The sequence below is a fragment of the Rosa rugosa genome, chromosome 3, assembly GCF_958449725.1.
Source record: "Rosa rugosa chromosome 3, drRosRugo1.1, whole genome shotgun sequence".
Taxonomy (NCBI): Eukaryota; Viridiplantae; Streptophyta; class Magnoliopsida; order Rosales; family Rosaceae; genus Rosa; species Rosa rugosa.
Window position 1 is genome coordinate 53,139,771 of NC_084822.1, and position 22,032 is coordinate 53,161,802.

The window sequence follows — 22,032 nt, forward strand, 5'->3', positions numbered from 1 at the left end:
CTAAGTAACCATGCTCAAACACAAGTAGTGCAAGCAACTACTGCGGTGCTTTCCAAGAAAGTCGGAGCAGCGAAAACCCTAAGAAATTTTTCTATGCCTCGTCCGGCGGTGCGTCCATGGGACGTCGTCGTCGGACGGGCGAACTAGTTGTGTCAGTCCACCGGGGAGGACCAGGAGTTTTTGGGCAGGAGCAGAGGGCTGGAGGCTTGGTCGCGTCAGGAGAGAGAACGACCAGCAGAGGGGCTCGTCCTTGTTTTTCGTTCCGATCTGCGCGGCCGAGGTTTTTCGAGCAAGGGGGTGCGACGGAGGGATTCTGGTGCGCGGCGGAGGCAGGTTGTCATTGCGGTGCCCTGGTTTGGGGTTGAGAAGGTCTGACGGAGGCTGTGGTGATCGAACCAGTATCGGATCAAATTTCGGTCTGGAATCATGATCCACGACGTTCCTGCCGACGTCGTCAGTTGGTGGCGGTTTGATGCGGCGACGATGATCTATCGGAAGCCGCGGTGCTGGTCCGGCTACACAGGCGGGTTCACTCCGACCCGCGCTCCTTGGCTTGGTTCTTGGGCCTTTGGGTCTCCCTTTGGCTACTGGGCCGTATCTGGTAGGCGGGCTTTTTACTCCTTTTATTTTCTAGTTTTTTGTAGGCCTTTTTTGGGCATTCTAGTGGTTTTTTCCTTATCTAGTTGTAGTACTGGGTCTTAGTCTTGTCGACTTAATTCTCAGTATATCTAGTTGTACACCAATTGAGGTCTCTAGGCGACTAGATGTACTGTGTTCCGGATTACGTTGGGAGGGCTGGATCCTTCTAGTTTTCTAGCGCCTCCGGCATAGTACCAAAGGGGGATTCCGCTATGTTTATGATGTATTCAATGTCAATGAGTGTCCTAGTTTCTATGTACCACTGTGGGTACTAATACATCTTCTTCTCTGTCTTATATGACAGCGGAAGGGTATGTAATGGTCATTCTGGCCTTTGATCAATATATTGGCTACTGCCTTCTTCCAAAAAAATAAAATAAATAAATAACCATGCTCAATAACGCTTGATTCCAAATTCAAAATATCACGTTACATGTCTATTATATTAAATGTTGTTTATGATTTTTCTAACAAACACCAACTAACTATTTGTCTAGTAATATATTCTAAATCGAACTTCGTTGTATAGTTTCTATCTGTCAAACAAATAACCAACTATTTTGTATCATCTGTAGTTCTCAACCCTACACAAATACCACTTGCGTCAAACATATCTTTCACGGGGACTGTAGATATCCCTTCAAACTCCAACTACCTTCAAATTTAGAAATGTCGGGCCAAAAGAAGAACAAAAAAAAAAATGAGCTTCGCTCCAGGAGCAACAATGACACAAAACCGTCATCTAGAATTTCTAGATGCTACTAGTTGCTTGTCCTATCAAACGCAGAGGGAAGAAGAACTGTACACGAAGCTTCGGCTGCCACTTTGTTACAGTGGCATTTTTGAGCCATTGATTACTCATCCGGCTGCCACTCACCATCATTTCAACCCAAACAAATTTGTTTGTCCTTAAGTTTAAGAAGAAGACGTGAGTCAGTCACACCTTGATAGATGCATATTTTTCACCCATTGCCCCACCTTTCTGTTTCTGGAACTGTATGTACCGCAATGTGCTGGCAAAAAATGCATCAGAGGCTGGTTTCACATTACAAGAGTCACTTTGCAACTCGGTTGTAATTAACTCCACCAATCCCTGAATTGCAGCACTGGTAATCTGGGGGTTTCCTTTCTCAAAAAAGTAGAGGTACCTGATGCATTATTCATCAATCAATACGAGATCACCACAAAAGAGAGACTTCAATTTGGCAGAGTAAACCCTACTTACTTGTTTAGTATTTCAACAAAGAGTGTCACTGGCCCACTGCTACCCCGAGTTACACTGGCCATTTGTTGAGCAGCATTTGCAATTCTCAAGGCACGCTTTAAACAAAGCAAGACCCTGTAACAGAAAGCATTAGCGGTCATGACTTTGAGTACAAGAAACCGAGTCTAATAAATTGAATTTCGGCACATTTACCTTTCTCCATCTTTAACACCATCCTGATCATCAACCCAAAACAGGTGTGAACATGCATACACTGCTCTGCACTGGTCAGGTTTCTTCAAAAGCTTTGCAGAATACTGACACAAGGAAGAGCATATGTTATTAAGGGGTTTCATGAGAGTCGAAACAAAACGCTGAATCAGATAATACGAAGGCATTATTACCCCTGTGGCCTTGTGTGTTAAAGTATCCCTATTTTCAGTGCCAAACACATTCATCCTCTGAAGAGCCCCAATAATGAGATGTATTGCAGTCACTTGAGCTTTGGAATCCTAAAATCGAGTGCATAATTATGCAGTAGAACTGTTAAGGCTAATGTAACACTAGTCTCTTTATGGAAATATTGAGACCATATAAGCCACTTCCATGAAATTCTATTTAATAAATTTAAATACGAGACTGACAAACAAGTACCGCGATTTCTTCTTCATATAGTACAAATGCCTGAGTGAAGAATTCATAAGCAACAGGTTCAAGATCACAGTCGTTGGCAGCCTATTATTCATGGAACAAAACAAAAGGTTAGCCTGCAGCAACAACATCAAACAGAATTCAAGGCTTTCTTTGATTAATGGTAATAGCTCTAACTTCAAGGTTTACAGGATATGTGCAATTAACACAATACAGACAGCATTAGCCTGCAAACCACACACTCCCCGAAATGTAGATATGGCATACCTCAGCACAATGTAAGTACAGCCTTAATGCCAGTTCAGGAGACGGAATAGAGGAAAGAGCGTCTACAGTCTGAAACAAAGCAGACAATATCACAATACGCACACAGATGAGATCTAGAGTAAATGAAGACCACACATAATGCAGGAAAAATACAAGCACACAACATATGAAACACGTTATCCACTGAGAGAACTACACACATGGGAAACTGGAAAAGGTAAAAAAGTAGATTGTGGTAACTATACCACCAGATAACATAGATTACCAACTTTGTTTATCAATTAATCTATAGAAAATCTTCCACAGCAAGATCTACTGCATAAATATTATAACAAAGGCGTATTCATCTAGGGGGGTGAAATTTGCACACCCCCTTTTACATTCCACACACCCTTTGCATTTTTTTAATATTTCTTATCAATCCACTATATTTCTCTTCCAAAACTACCCTTCTCTCTCTCTCTCCCCCTCCCTCCCTCCCGGTTTCCACTTGGGCAACCCACACTTTAAGCTTACTACTTGAATTTTCATCATCAAAACGAATGGTGAAGGCCAAATTCAAAGTACTAGTCTCCGAATTCAAAACAATCTTTCGATTCTTCTTTCCCTTTCCCCTCTTAGCTGGTGTCACTGCAATCCTCCTAAAAAGCCCTCCATGAGCAGTATATACATGGCCATTTATAATGGACGCAAGAGGAAGCCCTTCAAAGCATCCCATGCATTTTCTATACACATGTTTACCTACTTTATCTTTACCATCGTCATCTCTATACTTGACTAGCACTTCCTTCTCAAACCCATAAACAGAAGTACAGTACTTGGATTCATGGTTACCTCTCAAAAGATAAACACTTTTCGGCATCAACACTTTCCAAGCCAGTAAAATCAAGAAAGTCTCAAGACCCCAAGCTCCTCTGTCAACATAATCCCCATTGAAGACGAAGACTCAATTCTCCGAAGGGTACCCAGCATCCTTCAGAAGAAAAAGAACGTCGTGCAACTGGCCGTGGACGTCTCCGACGACGACGACGGTGGAGTCAGGGCCGCAGTCGTCGATCTTGACGCAATTGGGTTCTTTGTGGAGAATCTTGGAGGCGCAAAGAGCCAAGGAATCGAAAACCCGGACGGGAAGAACCTCCGGGAATTGGGTTGGTGTTAGATTTCTTGAAGACCAATCGAAGACGGACATGAGGTTCTGGACCCAGTCCAGGCTGAGATTCCCGTCGGGGGGCCATTCGATTGGGAAGTCTAGCTCTGGCGGCGGCGACGATGATCCCAGGATCGCTGGTTCTGCAACTTTCGGGACTTGGTTTAAAGATAAAGATTGTTCTTGATGTTAGGATGTGGGTAGCGGAGGATTATAGTGAGATGGGTCAGATTCAGATTCAGGCGGAAACCGGGAGGGGGGGGGAGGGGGAGAGAGAGAGAGAGAGAAGGGTAGTTTTGGAAAAGAAATACAGTGGATTGATAAGAAATATTAAAAAAATGCAAAGGGTGTGTGGAATGTAAAAGGGGGTGTGCAAATTTCACCCCCCTTGATCTATTACCTGATTTAGAAACTGAAAAACTGTCTTCGGTGTGGCAGGCATATCTTCTCCAACTACCTCTCCATCCTGACCTTGCAGTCGCCTAACCAACTGCCACAACCAGTATGTGAGCTCTTCAGGATGACATCATTTCAACAAACTCCAGTATGCATATAAAGACATGACGAAATAATAATATGTAACAATAGAAGCACAAAGAGACATACCCCAAGTGCAGAAAATACAAGAGGAGGAACAGTAAAAGGTAAGCGCTTTGGCCCTCCATTCATTATGTGCTTCTTTACCGTACATATGATCTGAAATTCATTTAATCATAACACTAAAGTAAGATTTCTGGAAAACAGGACAGCCACCTAAACACATATAAGTAATGAAAATCACTACCTAGGATTCTTGGTCATGGACATGAATGCCCTGTTTTAATGTTGTTGCCTACCCTAATAAATTAAGATGCTTCTTTGTGAATCTTGAATATTGAGAAAAAATTATTTGACTACTCTAGCTTTTCTTATGATTACTTAAGACTAACAAACATAAGAAGATACACACAAGCTTCTAGAAAACTATTTGCAAAATGCATAATTCTGCAATTCAAATATGCAAGTGATGCCAATTCTGTCAAATGGTCAGAAAGCCAATGGGATATGGGCTGTCAGGATTATCTGTTCTAAGGAGACTGACTCACAAAGGGATCTTAGGATTATCATGCTCTCATGAGTCTGACAAAAGAAATTTCCAAAAAGGAGTAACATTAGCATCAAGTAAAACACCAGAACCTTCAAAATACCAACCACTTACCTTTAACATTTCTTCTGGATCATCATTATAAAGCATGTGTATAAGGCGAGCAACAGAATTTTGCTCATCATGAAAATCCTCCTCGTCAAGCTGTAAGTATGAAATAGCAAAAGAAAGAAGAGAAAGACCTTAAATGTCTAGAATGGAAATAAACATACATTTTGAAAGGTAGAGACTTAAATAGTATGTTAATGAGAGATATTAAAGAAATAAATATTTCTATTGTAATAACAGTTGGGAGATGAACCTCATCATCAGAAGTACCATCCAAATCCTTGATCAGCCCTTTGATTAATTCAAACAATACCTCCACCTGGAAACAGCAGATATAAGAAATTTTCAAGAAGACAAATCGATGAAATAGACCAGACAGAAGAAGCATCTACCTTATCAGCAGTGGAGATACAAGAGTCGTTTTTCATAATGCTTTGAATGATAACCATTGCCATGACTTTATTTGTTCCATTATCAAGGTGATCCATAACTCGAGGATAATTAGAAAGTGTGAGGGCTGTGACAATGTCATTGTACTTTTCCAAAGGAGCACTTAATAGTGCGACAACCTGCTTTATGGCTCTCTTGTCTTCAACCTTAGTGTTTCCCGGTAGCTTCCTAACACATGCTCCCTGAAAGAGGAGAAGAAAAAGATACAAATAAACCCATCGCTTATTAACTTCATTGGTTTAGCATGGCACGGATAATCCATATGCAAATGAGAACTGAAGGAAGATGCAATCCATATTATGTGCCCATGTGAGCAGGCATGTCCAAGCCAAATCCCATGGGGAAGTTTGGAAACTAGGCACTCAAGTTAGTTTCTTGAAGTTCTTACCAGTACTTGATCCACATAATCTAGACGATCAGGATGAACACGGAGTGTGAATGTAAGAAGAGAGACGTACAAAGATATGGCTCCAACAATAGGCATGTCAACTTGTGCTTCTATCACCTGAAATTTATATAAGCTGTTTATTATATCGTATAGTTTACATATCAATCAAGGGTTTTAACAGTATACTATTTCATTATTACAAAACACTCAAACATTCAAGGTAGCATACTGCCTCTTTATGCTTCGTTCTTTTCCTTCTTAGTAATTTATTTCCTCACCTCTTTGCATATGTTTGGGATTATATTAGTAAGTTCACTGAAAATTCTGATTCTTTTGGCTTTTCTAATCTTAATACAAGAAAGAAACATAGTACAAGCTTAGTTGAGAAGTAGTCCTCAAAGTGACATTCTTTCTTCATTATTACAGTTACTTTCTCTTTTTACTCAAGTGGCAAAAGTAGTACTTTTTCTTCCCTAGAAGTAGCAAACAACAATGAATACTAGAATGTAACAAAATATGTCTAGTGTACTTTCACATGTTGGAAACAATATAAAACCACACGTTTACAATTCATTTTCATAAATAAATAAAACAAACAATTATAGCAGCTTAAATATTCTGAAAATAGGAAGTTTGTATCTAGATTTAAAAAATAAATAATAATTAAATAAACTCAATGCAAGCCAGCTTACCCTCCCAATAGCACTACTTAATTTAGCGAAAGCTTCGACTTGAAGAAATTCGGGTAATACCTTGAACAAAAAAAGTGCACAATCATCAACTTGAAAAAATGCCAAGAAGAAACAGCACCCAAATGAGGAAAAAAGAAAGAAATAGGGACACTAAGACGGCTTTTAGATAACTCACATCTGTACTTGAAGCAGCATAATTTGATAACCTGTCCATTAATTGAGATAGCACTGTCTTGATATCCACTGTTGGCTGCACTTGAAAAGATATTATACAAGGGGAAATCAGTCAAAAAGCTGCTTCCTCTGGCAACTGCAAGGGAAATCGTTATGTACCTGAAGCTGGGGGCAAGCACCCAATAATGTCTCCAGTGTCTGCAAGTGGTACTCATCCGGAAAGACCTGGATCAGGCAATCCATCAAATAATACTGGGCCAGCTCATCTTTACAGTTGATAACCTGAAAAAACCAGGTGGATGGAAGTTTGAAAGAAAATTAGAAAGTACGCTGTATCACATAGCTCCAAAAAGAAAAATATCTAGAATTAACAAAAAGTGTATTGAGAAGTGAAGCCAATTAAAGAACCTGCTCTAATACTCTGGGAAGAACAGTGTCTTTGTACATTTGGAGTTCCACACCCTCTATCTGACTGAGAACATGGAGATTTTTCCCTACCTATCAAGGAAATTCAGAAAAGTGTAATTTCACATTAAGATGTGTAATGCACTATTTCATCTGCCGATAGATTCAGAATTTCGATATTACTAGATCACGAAGTTCGCTTCTTTCCTTTTCATGCTTCTCTCTCGCCCGACCAGGTCCCTGCAGACCAGAAAGCCCAAAGAAGGCCTCAACTCAGGATCTTCAAAGAGTATGAATGATTCATAAGCACCATAACACCTGCATGACCAAAAATCATGCCCTCATGACTCACTTTTACCTCTATGGCATGCAAGTACTCTGGTGCCATGCATGTCAAGACAAAACAGCAGATAAAGGTTCATAGATATTGAACAGACCTGATACTGCATTCGAACCCAAAGCTTATTCATCTCTGTAAAATTCTGTAGCACAAAATCTACGGCATCCGTAACAGTGTCAGAACCTCTGCATAGAGAATCGAACATGATTCAAATCTATTGCATTTACATATCTTTCCGATCTCAAACACAAATCATTGATTATGGTGATTGAAAATAATGTTGGCCAAAGAAAAAAATCTCACCCTTCATACTCGGAACCGAGATCAGGTAACTTATCTCTACTGACTTGAGAAAGGTAACTCCTTAGAAAGAGCCCCCGAATCGGATGTTGAACAGCACGACACATTTCCACAAGGTCTTTAAGCACGTCTTTGGCAGGTGCTTCCTTCGATTTAATGTACACAGATCCTACCGTACATAGGAGATACCTGTTAAATACAAAACAGGAACCTCATACGCACTGCCGATAACAATATAATTGAAACAAGCATCTCACTCAACAACTCTATAGTCCATGTGTTCCTTGATATATGGCTATGAACAAAACGAAAGTCTGAACAACTACCTCATTGCAAGACTCATCTAAACAGAATAGCTATAGATAACCAGGCTAGAGCTAAAGAACTGTCCAAACCTCTTTTCATGATTTCAATAATGTTGCTCATTATGAACTAAAGAAAAAGTCTAGGGATTTTGACTTACAATCTCGGTAGAATGTTGCCAGCGTGCTGAACAAGCTCGTAGAGATCAATGATCGAAACGCCATGCCTGCTCTCGTCCTTGAAGAACATCTCCAGCTTCCTCAACTCATCGAACGCTCGCATATCTGTCAAAATCGATCACCACCGCACAAAATCAAAATTCCAGTCACAAACACCAAATCAAATCAGTTAATTACAAGGAGAAATCGAGCGAAGAGCTACGAGACGTTACAGAGTTCGTAGTATTTGTGAGGCGAGAGCCTCGAGGTTCGGAGCTCGGAGAGCATCTGAGCCGAGTATTTGAGAGCGTCTCTGAGATTGTTCGCGTCCTGAGAAAAATTGAAATCAAAATTAGGTTTTCGGAGATTGGGGAATTGTATGAATCTAATGGAAATGGGAGTACCAGAGCTCGATGCATGTAGAAGGCGTGGTGTTGAATGCCGGCGATGCCTTCTGCGAGCCATTTGTCCTCGTCTTCGATTCCGTCCAGTAGCATTCTCTCTCTTCTTTCTCTTCTCTCTCTTGGTGAAAGAAATGTTGAATTTTAGCTGTGTGAGATGAGTTCGAGTATATGATCTGGCTTCGTACACTGATAGTTGATACAGTCAGAAAGTTCACGAACAAAATAAAACTGATTCTGGTAAAATATTCCGACAAACCCGAATAAGCCCCACCGACCCGACCCGGCCTGGATTATTAGTGGTTCGATTGGTGGTTTTCCTTTTTCTTCTTTCTTTTGTTTTTTTTTTTCGTTTATTTCACAATGAAATTAGATAATAGTCCAAAATTCTAACAAAAATTTTAAGCAATTTCTATTTTTTTAAGTCTATAGTCCTCTTCCAATTTTTTTCTTTTTTTCTTTTGATATATGTCGCAAGAAGCTAGCCATTGCTACTCAAAAATTTCACAAAAATCATCAGGAAGAGCATCGATGACTTGTGGAGGAGGTTGCATCAGATTATGCACTTCCAAATCATATTCTTTGTCCCGCTTTGAAAAATATATAAGCAACCTTGTTGATATCTCTTTGAACATGCATGGCTTCATAAATAGGAGAATTATTACGAAAAAACTTGCATCTACTAGTAACAGCAACGTAAGAGCTTAACATGGCTCGAACCTAGAAAGTTCACCTTATTTTCTTTGTATCTTAGCCACTAGCCCAACCATCGCTGGTCTCTACCATGTTGTGTACGTATATCATACAATTAGGATTAGGATTTATTCCAAATGTACTTAGAATTTCTTGTGTTAAACAGATTAGATAACTATAAATACTTTAAAAGGGAAGATAAAAATATTATTTAGATATTTCCAAACATGGGACAGGTACGTTAATTATTTTTATAATGTGTAATTCTATCTAATTGGTTATTCATCATATAAGGGCCTGTTTGAATGAATGAAAAAGATGTAATTTAATTGAAAGTGAGGATTTCTTATAGGGAGTGAAATTCACACTCCATATTTTACAATCTTAACTCTATGTTTTTTTTATTAGTATCTTAAATGAGTGTGAATTTCATTCTTCCTTGACTCCTTTCTTATTTCCTATACGTTATTTACCTCACTTGACACTCTTAGCTTGGAAATCATTAATTTCTCAGTGAAAATAAATGAATGGATTGACATTCTCAACTTGGAAATCATTAATTTCTTAGTGAAAATAAATGAATGGATTGACTGTCCAAATTCTTCACTTCAATTCCCACCAAAATAGGTGTGATTTAGGGCTAGTTTGGGATTGCTGCGACTTTTTTAAAAAACTGCTGCTGCTGTGTTGTGAGAATAATCAGCTGTGAATTAAAACAGTTTCGTGTTTGGTAAATAATATTTTTAAAAGTGCTGTCAGTACATAAAACAACTGCAGAGTGTGTTTTAATCCACAGCAGCTTCTAAAAGCAACCTCTAGGCTGCTTCTAAAATCTGCTGCCAGTGACCTATAACTTTTAATTAAAGCTGCTTTTTATTTATTTACCAAACACAATAAAATCTAAAATTTTGAACAAAAGCTGATTTTTTTAAAAGCGAAGCAATCCCAAACCCCCCTTTATTATTTCTTTGCAGATCCTTATTTTAATTTATTAATTTATTTCTAAAACAAGATTTTTTCTGTTTTAGTTTTTTATTTATTTCTAAAAAAGTTGCAGTGGGTCTCCCTTACCTGCGCTCAACATCGATCAATCGGCGAGAGGCAGGATCGGGGCTCGAATGCGTCAGATCGAAATTTCTCTGGCTTACGTGATTCGAGGGTTGGTTGGATGGGTTTGCACAACCAGTGGGTTGTCGTTGGTTTGGGTGCGAGTTGGGTGGTGGGTTTGGGTTGCTGTGGTGGCGGGTTCTGTTGGGTGATGGTGAGAATGCGGAGGTACGATGGCATTGGTGGTGCAAAGGTGAAGACGATGTGACGGTGGCAGAAGGTCATGGGCGATACTGGGTTGGGCTAATGGACTGCTGCAATTTTTCTGTTGGCTGGGATGGAGATTGTGCTTGGAATAAGTCTTTGGGCCTTTATTAGCCTGCTATTATTTTTATTGCTTGCTTTTATTATTGTTTTTTAGTAGATTGTGGCTTTATGCCAGTAATAAATTCCTATCACTCTATGATAGGGCGACGCGGGCTTGGTCCTGGTATGCGCACTCTGTGTGCCATGTTTGGCCTAGCGAGGCGGCGAACTATTTATTTGATCAAATGGACGCAACCTCCTAGTGGTAGGATGAAATTGAGTGTCGCTGGATTTATTTCCGTGCGGCAACACAGTGGGAAAGCTATGCTATTTGTAATGATGCTTCTTCGTGATAGAGTTATTTTTCCGGTATGTCACCGCTATGTCAAAGCAAATGGAGTAACCATTCGTGCACTCTTTGCTAATTGGTGCTTGTTAGAATATATAGTTTTTGTGTGGAGTCTTGGTATATTTTAGAATGTTCTCTTTATGCTTATTGTAATATGGAATTCAGGCTCTACATCTCCCCTTGTATTCTGCAATTTCATTAATCAAAGCTTGAGGGCAGCCGCACCAGCCATTTAAAAAATAATAATAATAATAATAATATTAATAATTCATTACATATTTTTTAAGTTCTAAATATATCTAACCAAAGAATGAAAATCACAATTAATAGAATTTTAATTGATATAATTGTAGATTCTATCATCTAGAAATTTCTATGAAGAATAAATTGGCCCGAGATAAATCCCTTACTTTGTCCTTACTTTGTCCTTAACCTCATAATTACTCCCTTAGCAAAATCTCTAAGAAGCTGAATTTTTCAGCAAGTCGAATTGAGTCTCAAATTTAGAATGAATGTGGTGGCGATGTGATAGGTAGCACCGTAGCAGCTACCATGGTCAAAATGCCTATAAGTTTGACCTGCCGGAGAGATTAGTCACATTAGGTGTACTTATTTGGCTGCAATATTCAGTATTTTAAAAGAGGGGGTTGGTCAGGTTGGTTGGATTAGATGATTTGTATGCGAGAATAACAAGCCGTCGGAATTTCAAAATGAAGAAGATCCGGGTCAACTTCCTTATCCTTTTTTTTTTTTTTTTGATAATATATAATGCAATACTACCTTCTGTTTGTCTTATCGTCTCCGTTCTTAAAAGATGAACTCGCCGAGAATTTTCTGTTGGTCTTCTGTGGTAAACGTTAATGTTTCTGTTAGGTAATGTTAATCTCAAAAACAAGTACAACGTGGAAATCATTTATAATAGTCAAGGTGGCTGAGCTTTGTTAGTGTTATTATATAGTTCCGAGCATAGTATCATATATATAACCATGAATAATATGAATTACTAGGGTGAGTATACGAATTCAAGGCGGCTGAAGCTAAAGCTTTTGAGTTTGCAGGTGTAAACAATGAGGACCAAGAAGCGGAATTCATCGGAATCTGATAGAGGTTGGTTAAGTTGCGATATGTCAGAATCAACTTTTGGCTGGCCCCTTCAGAAAGTAACTGTTCCTATGGAGACTCAGGGAGCTTGTGAAAAATCAGATGATGATTCGAAGAGTTGGGAGGTTGAAGAAGATGAATATGCATCACCTTTATCAAGGCCTGGTTGGCCTCTCCTTCGTGTAGCAACCTCCGAAACCATGAGTACTCCTGGTAGAAAGTTTGAAGCAAAAGATGTGTCTGTAGTCGAGTGGGTGATGGGACTTCCTAGTCGAACAACATCAGTCAATCTGCAGCTTGCTAATGAATTGAAGTTCCTCATTAAGAAAGACTCAGAAGGTTGCAGGATGTTTGGCTACGCCGAAATAAGGACTGCAACTTCTCAATTCTCCTCAGGTCAGTTATAATCTTCACAAGTTGGTGTTTATATCATTTGTGTAGTTGCCTTTCTGAAGTATTTGTTTGTGAACAGATAATCTTATCGGCGAGGGAGGGTGCAGCAGTGTGTACAGAGGAGTTCTCCGATGTGGGAAATCCGTGGCGGTGAAGATTTTGAAAGTATACAAGGAAGCTGGGGATGATTTTTGCTTGGAAGCCAAATTTGTGTCTTCAATTAAGCATAAGCATATAGTATCTCTCATTGGCGTGTGTGTGGAAGATGAGAATCTTGTTCTAGTATATGAGCTCTTTCCTAGGGGGAGTTTGGAGGAGAACTTGCATGGTAAGCAATACTATATAACTTCAATGGTTTAATTCTTTCTGTAAAACCCATTGAATTGAAGGCTGAACAAAATCTGTATATATTTGATTTTGAAGCAGATTGTAATGATGGTTCTGTACTGCCATGGGAAGTGAGATTCAACGTGGCAGTTGCAGTTGCTGAGGCTCTAAATTATCTACACAATGAGTGCCCTCAGCCGATTATTCATAGAGACGTAAAATCTGCAAACATTCTTCTCTCAAGTGATCATCAGCCACAGGTATATATATGTCATGCTTTGCCCTGCTTCATTTTTTTGCACCATACTGAAGATGTTAGTGCTGATTTAGTTCATTTTTCGGATGTTTCAATGTACGCAGTTATCAGATTTTGGGCTTGCTATATGGGGATCAGTGGATTCTAGTTATGTAATAAGTAATGATGTGGTGGGAACTTTCGGATACATGGCTCCAGAGTATTTCATGCAAGGGAGGGTCAGTGACAAGGTTGATGTGTACGCCTTTGGTGTAGTTCTCCTTGAACTACTATCAGGAAGAAAGCCAGTTGATGTTGAGGCTCCAAAAGGACAAGAGAGCTTGATCAAGTGGGTAAGAACTCTATCTTAGTATGTCAATATGTGTTTAATTTTCATTTACTAAAAGCTTGTCACATTCTGTTGATTCAGGCAAGAAAGCTATTAAAAATTGGAGATCTTAAAGCATTGCTGGATCCCAAGCTAAGAGCGGACTATGATATTGTCCAAATTCGTAGAATGTCTATGGCAGCAAGTCTTTGCACAAAGTCAGCTCAAATTCGTCCAAATATGAGGCAGGTACTGAAAATCTTAGGAGGGGAGACAGATGCCAATGAGTCAGACTATTATGAAGCCGAAGATGACAGTTTACTGGAAGCTGATTGGAATTCAGTTTCCGAAGTGTCCGAGACAAAGGATGATAGCATTTCACCATCAAGTTCTACTGATACAGCATCCAGTGCAGGAAAAACTCCCCGCCTTAAGTTGAAGGACTACTTAACTATACATGATCATCAATTTTGAATTTTGGATGCCTCTAGGGTGGTGCATATTCAGTTTGCTTTGCCACCAGATCATTCTGTTGTACAGTACATTTCAAAGGGACAGATTAAGTTGTATATTCAAGTACGAAGAGATATACAGAAAAACTACTCTTCCGGAAAAAGTAATCTCCAGTATGGATTCCAACATTGGGCAGTAGCATAACAAAACATAGAAGATAAAAAATGATGATTTCTTTGATAATAGTGGATTTCGAGTAGGTGATGATGCCTTCAACAAGAATAATATCAAATCAATGTAGTCCTCTTGATGCTCAGTGGAACTATAATGATGATTTCTTTGAATAGAAGTGAAATAATTCAATTACAAGAGGATTTCAAGTGGGTGATGATGCCTTCTACAAGAATAATATCAAATCAATCTAGTCCTCTCGATGCTATACTATTACTATATAAGCCACCCATGTATACAAAAGAAGCTAGAAAAACTAAAATGGAACAGTAAAGGGTAGTGCGGATAAGCCAGGCTCAGGCAACCAGTGTGCTTGTGGCCACAACGTCTGACTTGTACAACGGGACACCACCTCATTGCTAGCTTTGAATCTTTCAAAACCACGTTTATTTTCCTGCTTCGTCTCAAAAAGCCAATCTTCATCACCACAATCGTCGTGTGCTGTCTGAAGTAGAGGTTGAACCCAATTACCAATCAAAGACTGGTGCAGTAAACCCCTATGGTCTTCACATGTTGACACCTTTTGGTCCGAAGTACAAGTGGCTTCCTCAAATTCTACATTTGTCTCTGCACTAGGTGCATGAACAATTTCTGTCATCTTTAGATCTGTTTGGAAATCTGACTTCCCAGAAGTATGCTCGGCACAAGAGGCATGTGAGGACTCTGCATCACTGCGCTTGGGCAATGATTTAATGCGAATGATGGTTCCTGTTTCAAGATCAAAATTGAAAATAAGGGTTAGGAGAGACTAAATATGGATCAGGTAGGCACCACCATCTAATTAAACAGACAAACTCACTTTTCCTCTTTGTGCCACTTTGGATGCCATCAGACAAGTAGCAAATGTTATCAGACAACCGTTCTTCGGTAATGTCACTTTTCTCCAGTTGATTTGATTCTACTACTTGAGGGCCCCTTGCTATTGCATCCGCTCCCCAAATAACAGCGCAAGTAGATAACTCATCCTCTTTATGCCATTTTCTCTTCTCCCCCTTCTCTTTCTTCTCCTTCTTCCTATGTGTCTTGGCTTTCTTCTCCAATTTTCTCTGGAGCTTTTGAAGCACCAGTATAAAAAGTGAATAAGATTGGAAGAAAGAAGGCCAATCAAACATGTCTAAAGCAAAGAAACAGAGGCGCTACGCAAATTTTGAAGGGTGAACAACGACAAAAAGGATTAACTAAAGTGTTTTAATAGACAGTAGTGAGCCACTCCAGGTTCAAGTAACATTACCACCAATCCAATTTGTCCACTTATCACTCACTTAGAACATATCAGTGATAATATATCACTACACAGTGATTCGTAAAAGTAAACCACAATAAAACCTAGCATGACTGAAACATAGTTTAACAATTGATTTTCAGACCAAAAAATCAAAACAAGGACTAAGGGCATGCCCCTGACACCAAGTTCGTGTTACAATTTAGTTTCAAAAGGCAGCAGTGACCTACTTAACTCTATTCATTTGGTTCAGGATGAAGGGCACCTCGCTGGATGCTCTCAACTTCAATGTTCAAGTTTGAGGTTTAAGTTGTCTCAATTAATTTGAAAACCTAAAGAAGAATCAAAGCCAATTATTTGATCAATCTAGGATGCAATACTTACAAACACATAAACAGGTTGGCATCACAGTTCAGAACCCATCATTCTACAGAGATCCCTCATTTATCAAACTAACTAAACTATAAGCAGAGTCGAGTTTCACATATTCACAAAATCATCAAATCCCACACAAAATCATTCTTAACCAAGTAACCGTTGAGGCCCCCAATGTTCATCCAACTTCAAAGCATGCTCAACACCCCTATATTAATAGGGGATTCTGAGAATGCAATTCTATCACATAAAGAACCAGCGAAAGTCCGAATACCTACTTGGGCAACTGGGTTTTTTCCAAGCACAAAACCCATAAGCTATAAATCACTAATCAATGAACAGATGGGTTTTTCTTCGCCAAAACTAGCAATAGGGCAAATCTAATGTCGACTAAGAACAGATCTAGCGCCAATCTCAGACACGAATTCGGCCCACAAAAGTAAACAAATTTACTACTCAATCTATTCAATTCAATTGAATACAATCGCAGACACATATTTTACATGGTGTTGCACAAAGAGATAGGGGAGAGGCCAAGTAAAGCATCAAATTGCTCTCAAACAAACCTTAATCGGTTCGAGCAAGGCCTCTCTATTCACTGCCTTCACGGAAGGCGTGTAAGGCAAGCACCGAGACATTTTCCGGCAACGATGAATTTCCCAACTACTAAAAGCTTAACCAGCTCCCCCAAAAAATGAAACCCTAGTAGAGCTTAGCGCGAGGGTTTGGAGGCGGCCAGCAAATAACAGAATGATGTGGTTCTCAACAGCATAGGGCATATATATATATATAAGATCTAGATTGACCGACTCCGGACTTTTTCATGCCAAAAATACCCTAAAAAATAGTTATAATTTACTGACTCGATCACAATACTTCAGGGGAAGGTACTTACTTTATTGGGCCTCTTTTCGTAAATCTCGACCCGATGTAACCCGACCCGATTCTGACAGATTTTTAGTGTGTCTACTTTTCCACAGGCTTCTAAGCCAAAAAAAAAAAAAAAAAATTGCGTGGCCCCAAAACCCTGATTAAACCCTAATCCAAGTTGAGCAAAATTGCAGAGGTGAAAAAGCTGTGAGCAAAATTGGATAGTCATGAGAAGGGTTAACGGAATCGCTTTGCTCGGCCGCACCGCCGCTGGTATTGGCGGCGCCACCAGAGTCAGCGGCGCAACTCCACAGCGACTGGTTCAAGCAGCGACGATAGGCTCGTGCTCGAATTCGAATCCGCTGTGGTTCAGTCGTCAAAGCTCCGGCGATCGCTTTGGCCTATCGAAACCCTCAGTGGCTGCCGGAGGCGCCAAGTGCTTCTCTACTTCCGTGGCTCAGGAGGTGCACTCCCACGTCTCCGCCGATAAGTTCGCTCCGAACGACGTCGTTCTGTACCAGTACGAAGCCTGCCCTTTCTGCAACAAGGTTAGAGGTGAGCAGTGGAAATTGAAATTCGAATTTTCGTTTCACAATACCTCGTTTGGTTGCTTTCTTTATGTTTAAATTTGAATTCAAGTTCCTGCAGCTTTCAGTGGAGTAATTGATCCTCATTTCCAAATTTAAGTTTGGATTCACTTGTTGTTTTTGCTCTGAAATTTTTTCTGTATCTCAGCATTTTTGGACTATAATAACATTCCGTACAAAGTTATGGAGGTTAATCCCATGAGCAAAAAGGAGATCAAATGGTCTGATTACAAGAAGGTGCCGATATTGAAAGTTGACGATGAACAGATGGTGGATTCTTCAGGTTCTTGTGTATTCCGTTATCGGATTGTAATTAGTAATTTGTTATCTCTAAATTTCATTTTTGGAGTTCGCTGTGTTTTGTTAAATATCCGAGTTTTGTTTGCGCAGATATAATTGATAAGCTATTCCAAAGAATCAATCCTGAGAACAGTGTTGTCGATAGTGAGGAAGAAAACAAGTGGCGCCAGTAAGTCGTTTGCTTCCACTATTGAACTTTGTATACATTCATGCACGGTACTAATCTTACAAGAGACACCCTGTTTTAATTGTTTGATGCATTTGTTTGTATTTCTCAGGCATTGGTGATTATGTGTTTTTCGGCATGATTAATAACTGATTGCTTGTGATGTAGGTGGGTGGATGATCACTTGGTGCATGTTTTATCACCAAACATATATCGAACTCCTTCAGAAGCTCTTGAGTCATTTGATTATATAACCAGTCACGGTATGATATCAGATCGATCCTGAATTCATTTACTGTATTCATTTCACAAGAACATCCCATATGCACAGTTTATTCATGAAAAACATTTGTGCTTGGCTTATTTTACTATACATTGTATTGTTTATTGGATTGAGTGTTTATGATTGCTCAATTCATGAACCATATGTTTACTTCCTTTTTTAAAGCTTTTTTTGAGATTCAAATTACTTCTGTAGAAGAACTTCATAACAAAACATAATCTGTGGAAGCTCTACAGCAAGACATTCTCACAAGCTTTTAGTTCTTCTGTTCATTGCACTTTGGACTCAACACTTCGGCACTTCCTTTACACTAATCTGCTGGCTACTGCACCTTTGGATGGTGCTGGAATTCAGCGCATTATGTTCATTATCAGCACATCCACACTCCTTTAATCTAATTTGGCAGTAACTATTCTTAAATCTCTTAAAACATCCTCTTACTTGCAGGGAATTTCAGTTTATCCGAAAGGCTAGTAGCCAAGTATGGTGGAGCTGCAGCAATGTATTTTGTATCAAAAAAATTGAAGAAGAGACACAATATCACCGATGCTCGTGCAGCTTTATATGGAGCTGCAGAGACTTGGGTGGATGCTCTGAAAGGCCGGCAGTTTCTTGGTCAGCTCATCAGAATCTGATGTTTGATTAATTAATACTAATTCTATGATTAGAACTGTAATAATTGGATGATCTTGTCGTTTAACAGGTGGGTCAACTCCTAACTTGGCTGATCTTGCTGTATTTGGTGTTTTGAGGCCGATTCGGCACCTTAAATCTGGCAAAGAAATGGTGGAGAACACCCGAATCGGTGAATGGTATAGTCGAATGGAGAGTGCAGTGGGAGAGTCTGCTAGATTCAATGCCTAAAGGTGGAGCAAATTAGTTGCTTCAGAAGTATCCTTGACTCTACTCCAGCCATTGGTTGTCAAGTCTTAAGGAATCACTAATAAATGATACGTCACTAATAATTTCAAATTTGCCACATATCTTCTAGCTGTATTGCATTACATCATATACTATTCAACCTTCACAATAAGGCTTTTTAGGAGTCAAGTGTTATTTTGGTTTTCTTGTTACTATTCAACCACTCATTGGAACTCACACGGGTCAAGTTTAACATAATTGGGCCGGATCGCCCAAAGAACTTCCTCATTTTTCGACCCAAATCCAAATGCTTTGATGTTCAATCACTTTGTCTGATCTTGTTAGGGTAGTCCGACTAAAGATCAAGTTGGTTGTTTTTTTCTGAAGGAAAGATCAAGGTCAAGTCGGTTGTTAGGGAGCAACATCAACTATAGCTCAATGTGCCACAGATTTTGTTGACACGTAAAGGAGCTTCATTTCAAAAAAAAAAAAAAATGGAGCTTCATTATGCTCACAGTATGACCAGCTCAGCTCGTAGCGGCGACGTGGCAAGCCTTAGTCACTACTCACTGCACCAGATTCACAGAACATTAGCCTTTTTATCTTCACGCGGTCATTGCAGCCTCATCTTTTAGACTAGAAGCGTTATCATCAGAAAAGTCTTGCTAATTGCACCATCAAGGGATTCGTCTCTTTCTCAAAAGGGCCCCAAGGGATCCAATACACGATAATCTTTTTGCGATGTTTATGACTGCCTACGTGGCAAGACATTAATAGACCGGTAATAAAATCCGACGTTGAACCTTCTGTCATTTTTAATTGGAAAGTACTAGCTATATATGTAATGTAGTTTTCCTTGTTTCATCAATCGATTCAGTCCATCACTGACTCGATACTATTTACTGCATTGTCTGTAATTGTTTTCGTAGTAGCTGTAGCATTAGCCATTAGGGCACAGCAGAGCTTCGAGCCAGGTTTCTATGTATGTAGCTAGATTAGTCAAATTGGACATTGAATGTAAAATAGTAAATAGTAATATAATAAATGTGATTCGTTCAAAAATAGGAAATAGAAAATGCTATTCTTCAGCCTTTCCCAATGACCAAACTGACATCTCTCTATTCTGATTCTCTAATCTATAACGTCTGACCCTTTCACGTCTCAACTGAGTGAATTTCTCTTTCACCAACACATCTCTCTTTTTTTGCTTTTTCATAAAAATCTCTCTATCTCTCTGACCCGATAATTCTGTGACCTCTGTCACAGTATCTGCATGTGTACGTCGTCGTTTACCCGCCACTCTTTCCTCTCTCCCATCAATGCCCTCTTATTGGTTTTGAAGCCTTCTGGGAAGACTCCTATTACAGCCCCTATATTCCTTTTTTAGTTCTTTAATTACGCCAAATAGAATCAAATTAACCCTTAAAAAAAATCGTTGTTTAATTAGATGATAAATATTGAATGCGTGTATTTAAGAAAGACTTGTCAGTTTCCTGCTATATATATAATAACCAAACACCACCCACGGGTTTCTTTCATAATGGTCTCTTTCAGTTAAACCAGAAACCACAGCAACAAAGAAGGCAAAGGTTATGCCAATAAAGAGAGGTCAGAGAGAGAGAGAGAGAGAGAGAGAGAGAGAGAGAGAGCGTTTAGATAGATAGGTAGAAAGAGAGAAAGAAAGGGTCATGCGTCTTTTCTGATATAACAACAACATGAACCCTCATCTAGCTTTAAACCTACCACCACCTCATCCCCATTTGGTTTCATCATCCTCATCGTCAGTTCTGGACTCTTTCTCTTATTAATAGTTCCTGAACAATTATGTGACCAAATCACGGAGGCGTTTTAGTTTTGGGTTCCACATATATTCTCAACATGGCAGTTCAAGCTCAGACCATGTATTTCTCAGAAAATTTAGGCATGAGTGGCTTTCCACAGCAACAGGATTGGGCTCTGATCAGCCCTCCTCCACTTTCCGATTCCGGGTTTGATCATGACTTCTTTTCCGGCATCATTCCAAACCCTCAACCTTATCAGCAGCAACAAGCTCCTCAGTTTCATCAAAATCTAGAAGCTAACCGGTTAGGAGTTTCTTCTGTTTCTCCTAATTCCACTTGCAATAGCTTCCTTCCCACAACGTCATTATTTCCCGATACTCTGACCGCTCAGCTCGACTTGCAAAGGCGGGAGATAGATTGCATTCTTCAGTTGCAGGTGACAACTTTTATTCCAAATCTTTTATTTTTCTCGGGTTTAAGATTCCATTCAAAATTTTAATCAAGACTTCAATGCAGAATGAGAAGCTGAGATTTGCTTTGCAAGAGCAGAGGAAGCGACAGCTGGCGGCTCTGTTGAGCAACTTCGAGTCGAGGACGTCGAGTTTGATGAGGCAAAAAGAGGAGCACTTATCACAAGCGAGAAAGAGAGCAATGGAGCTTCAAGATTGCTTGAGAAAAGCGGAGATGGAGACCGAGACGTGGCAGAGATTGGCCAAAGCAAACGAGACGACGGTGATGGACCTCAACAACGCGCTCGAACAGGTCAAAGAGAGAATGGTCCTGTGCAGCAACGAAGCCGATGATGCAGAGTCCTTCTGTGGCTCGTGTGAGAAGCAGCAGCAACAAGTGCTTTCAGAAATAGTAGCTCACAAAAAGCTGGGTTTGGATTGTAAAAGCTGTAATGCTAGAAGGTCGTGCGTGCTTTTTCTTCCTTGCAGACACCTCTGTTCGTGCAAGTTTTGTGAAGCTTTTCTTGATTGCTGCCCCGTGTGTAAATCCACCAAGGAGGCAAGCATGGAGGTCTTTTTGGTCTAACACCAAAGAGCTTGCCTTCCCTTTTCTTTATTTAATTGTTGAGGAAGTACACACTGTTGATACCAGTACTTTCCCGGTCCGTCATTGTAGTCGGAAATTTTTTGTACTGAAAATTCATCATGATGTGGTAAAAAAGAAGAATCTTATTAACCCTTTTTCCTGTTAGGTAAATTATTGTAAAATATGTAATCTTACCTGATTTAGATTAAGAATCTTTGAGAAACGATGTGTTTTGATGCAGTGGGGTTCTTTATTGTGGTCACTACTCACAAGAACGTTCAGGCCAGCTAACGCTGTCATTTAGCCGTAAGAGGGTACGGTTCTAAATTCGTAACTGACAAAAAGGGCAGGGAAATGAAAGATGATATTGAAACCAAA

General features: G+C 39.7%; 5 protein-coding genes across 8 annotated transcripts; 3 read left to right on the forward strand and 2 right to left on the reverse strand.

Moving 5' to 3' along the window:
- Positions 1 to 1,011: 1,011 nt before the first annotated feature.
- Positions 1,012 to 8,936, reverse strand: LOC133738045 (vacuolar protein sorting-associated protein 35B). Of its 2 annotated transcripts, XM_062165480.1 has the most exons (22): positions 8,715 to 8,936; positions 8,544 to 8,640; positions 8,313 to 8,436; positions 7,853 to 8,038; positions 7,647 to 7,734; positions 7,393 to 7,449; positions 7,213 to 7,302; positions 6,964 to 7,086; positions 6,806 to 6,880; positions 6,631 to 6,690; positions 5,939 to 6,055; positions 5,493 to 5,732; positions 5,354 to 5,419; positions 5,107 to 5,196; positions 4,515 to 4,604; positions 4,309 to 4,398; positions 2,762 to 2,830; positions 2,498 to 2,578; positions 2,248 to 2,355; positions 2,057 to 2,160; positions 1,865 to 1,978; positions 1,012 to 1,787 (listed from the first exon to the last, which is right to left on the reverse strand). In XM_062165480.1, the coding sequence occupies exons 1-22, from the start codon at positions 8,805 to 8,807 to the stop codon at positions 1,577 to 1,579; spliced, it is 2,373 nt and encodes a 790-aa protein (XP_062021464.1). In that variant the 5' UTR covers positions 8,808 to 8,936; the 3' UTR covers positions 1,012 to 1,576. The 2 variants fall into 2 exon arrangements, with proteins under 2 accessions (XP_062021464.1, XP_062021465.1); XM_062165481.1 differs by lacking the exons at positions 8,544 to 8,640; positions 8,715 to 8,936 and having other exon boundaries at positions 7,853 to 8,018.
- A 2,653-nt stretch (positions 8,937 to 11,589) lies between these two features.
- Positions 11,590 to 14,069, forward strand: LOC133738205 (protein kinase STUNTED-like). Of its 3 annotated transcripts, none has more exons than XM_062165669.1 (6): positions 11,590 to 11,831; positions 12,165 to 12,603; positions 12,680 to 12,928; positions 13,027 to 13,187; positions 13,288 to 13,515; positions 13,593 to 14,069. In XM_062165669.1, the coding sequence occupies exons 2-6, from the start codon at positions 12,174 to 12,176 to the stop codon at positions 13,962 to 13,964; spliced, it is 1,440 nt and encodes a 479-aa protein (XP_062021653.1). In that variant the 5' UTR covers positions 11,590 to 11,831; positions 12,165 to 12,173; the 3' UTR covers positions 13,965 to 14,069. The 3 variants fall into 3 exon arrangements, with proteins under 3 accessions (XP_062021653.1, XP_062021654.1, XP_062021652.1); XM_062165670.1 differs by lacking the exon at positions 11,590 to 11,831 and adding an exon at positions 11,858 to 11,979; XM_062165668.1 differs by lacking the exon at positions 11,590 to 11,831 and having other exon boundaries at positions 12,024 to 12,603.
- A 193-nt stretch (positions 14,070 to 14,262) lies between these two features.
- On the reverse strand, positions 14,263 to 16,517 carry LOC133738207 (uncharacterized). The gene is made up of 3 exons (XM_062165671.1): positions 16,338 to 16,517; positions 14,974 to 15,226; positions 14,263 to 14,882 (listed from the first exon to the last, which is right to left on the reverse strand). The coding sequence occupies exons 1-3, from the start codon at positions 16,407 to 16,409 to the stop codon at positions 14,431 to 14,433; spliced, it is 777 nt and encodes a 258-aa protein (XP_062021655.1). The 5' UTR covers positions 16,410 to 16,517; the 3' UTR covers positions 14,263 to 14,430.
- Positions 16,518 to 16,768: 251 nt separating this feature from the next.
- Positions 16,769 to 19,033, forward strand: LOC133738176 (uncharacterized). Its single transcript, XM_062165636.1, has 6 exons — positions 16,769 to 17,196; positions 17,377 to 17,511; positions 17,619 to 17,697; positions 17,863 to 17,957; positions 18,425 to 18,592; positions 18,681 to 19,033. The coding sequence occupies exons 1-6, from the start codon at positions 16,869 to 16,871 to the stop codon at positions 18,839 to 18,841; spliced, it is 966 nt and encodes a 321-aa protein (XP_062021620.1). The 5' UTR covers positions 16,769 to 16,868; the 3' UTR covers positions 18,842 to 19,033.
- Positions 19,034 to 20,344: 1,311 nt separating this feature from the next.
- LOC133739640 (probable BOI-related E3 ubiquitin-protein ligase 2) lies at positions 20,345 to 21,830 on the forward strand. Its single transcript, XM_062167424.1, has 2 exons — positions 20,345 to 21,055; positions 21,136 to 21,830. The coding sequence occupies exons 1-2, from the start codon at positions 20,717 to 20,719 to the stop codon at positions 21,652 to 21,654; spliced, it is 858 nt and encodes a 285-aa protein (XP_062023408.1). The 5' UTR covers positions 20,345 to 20,716; the 3' UTR covers positions 21,655 to 21,830.
- Positions 21,831 to 22,032: the final 202 nt, after the last annotated feature.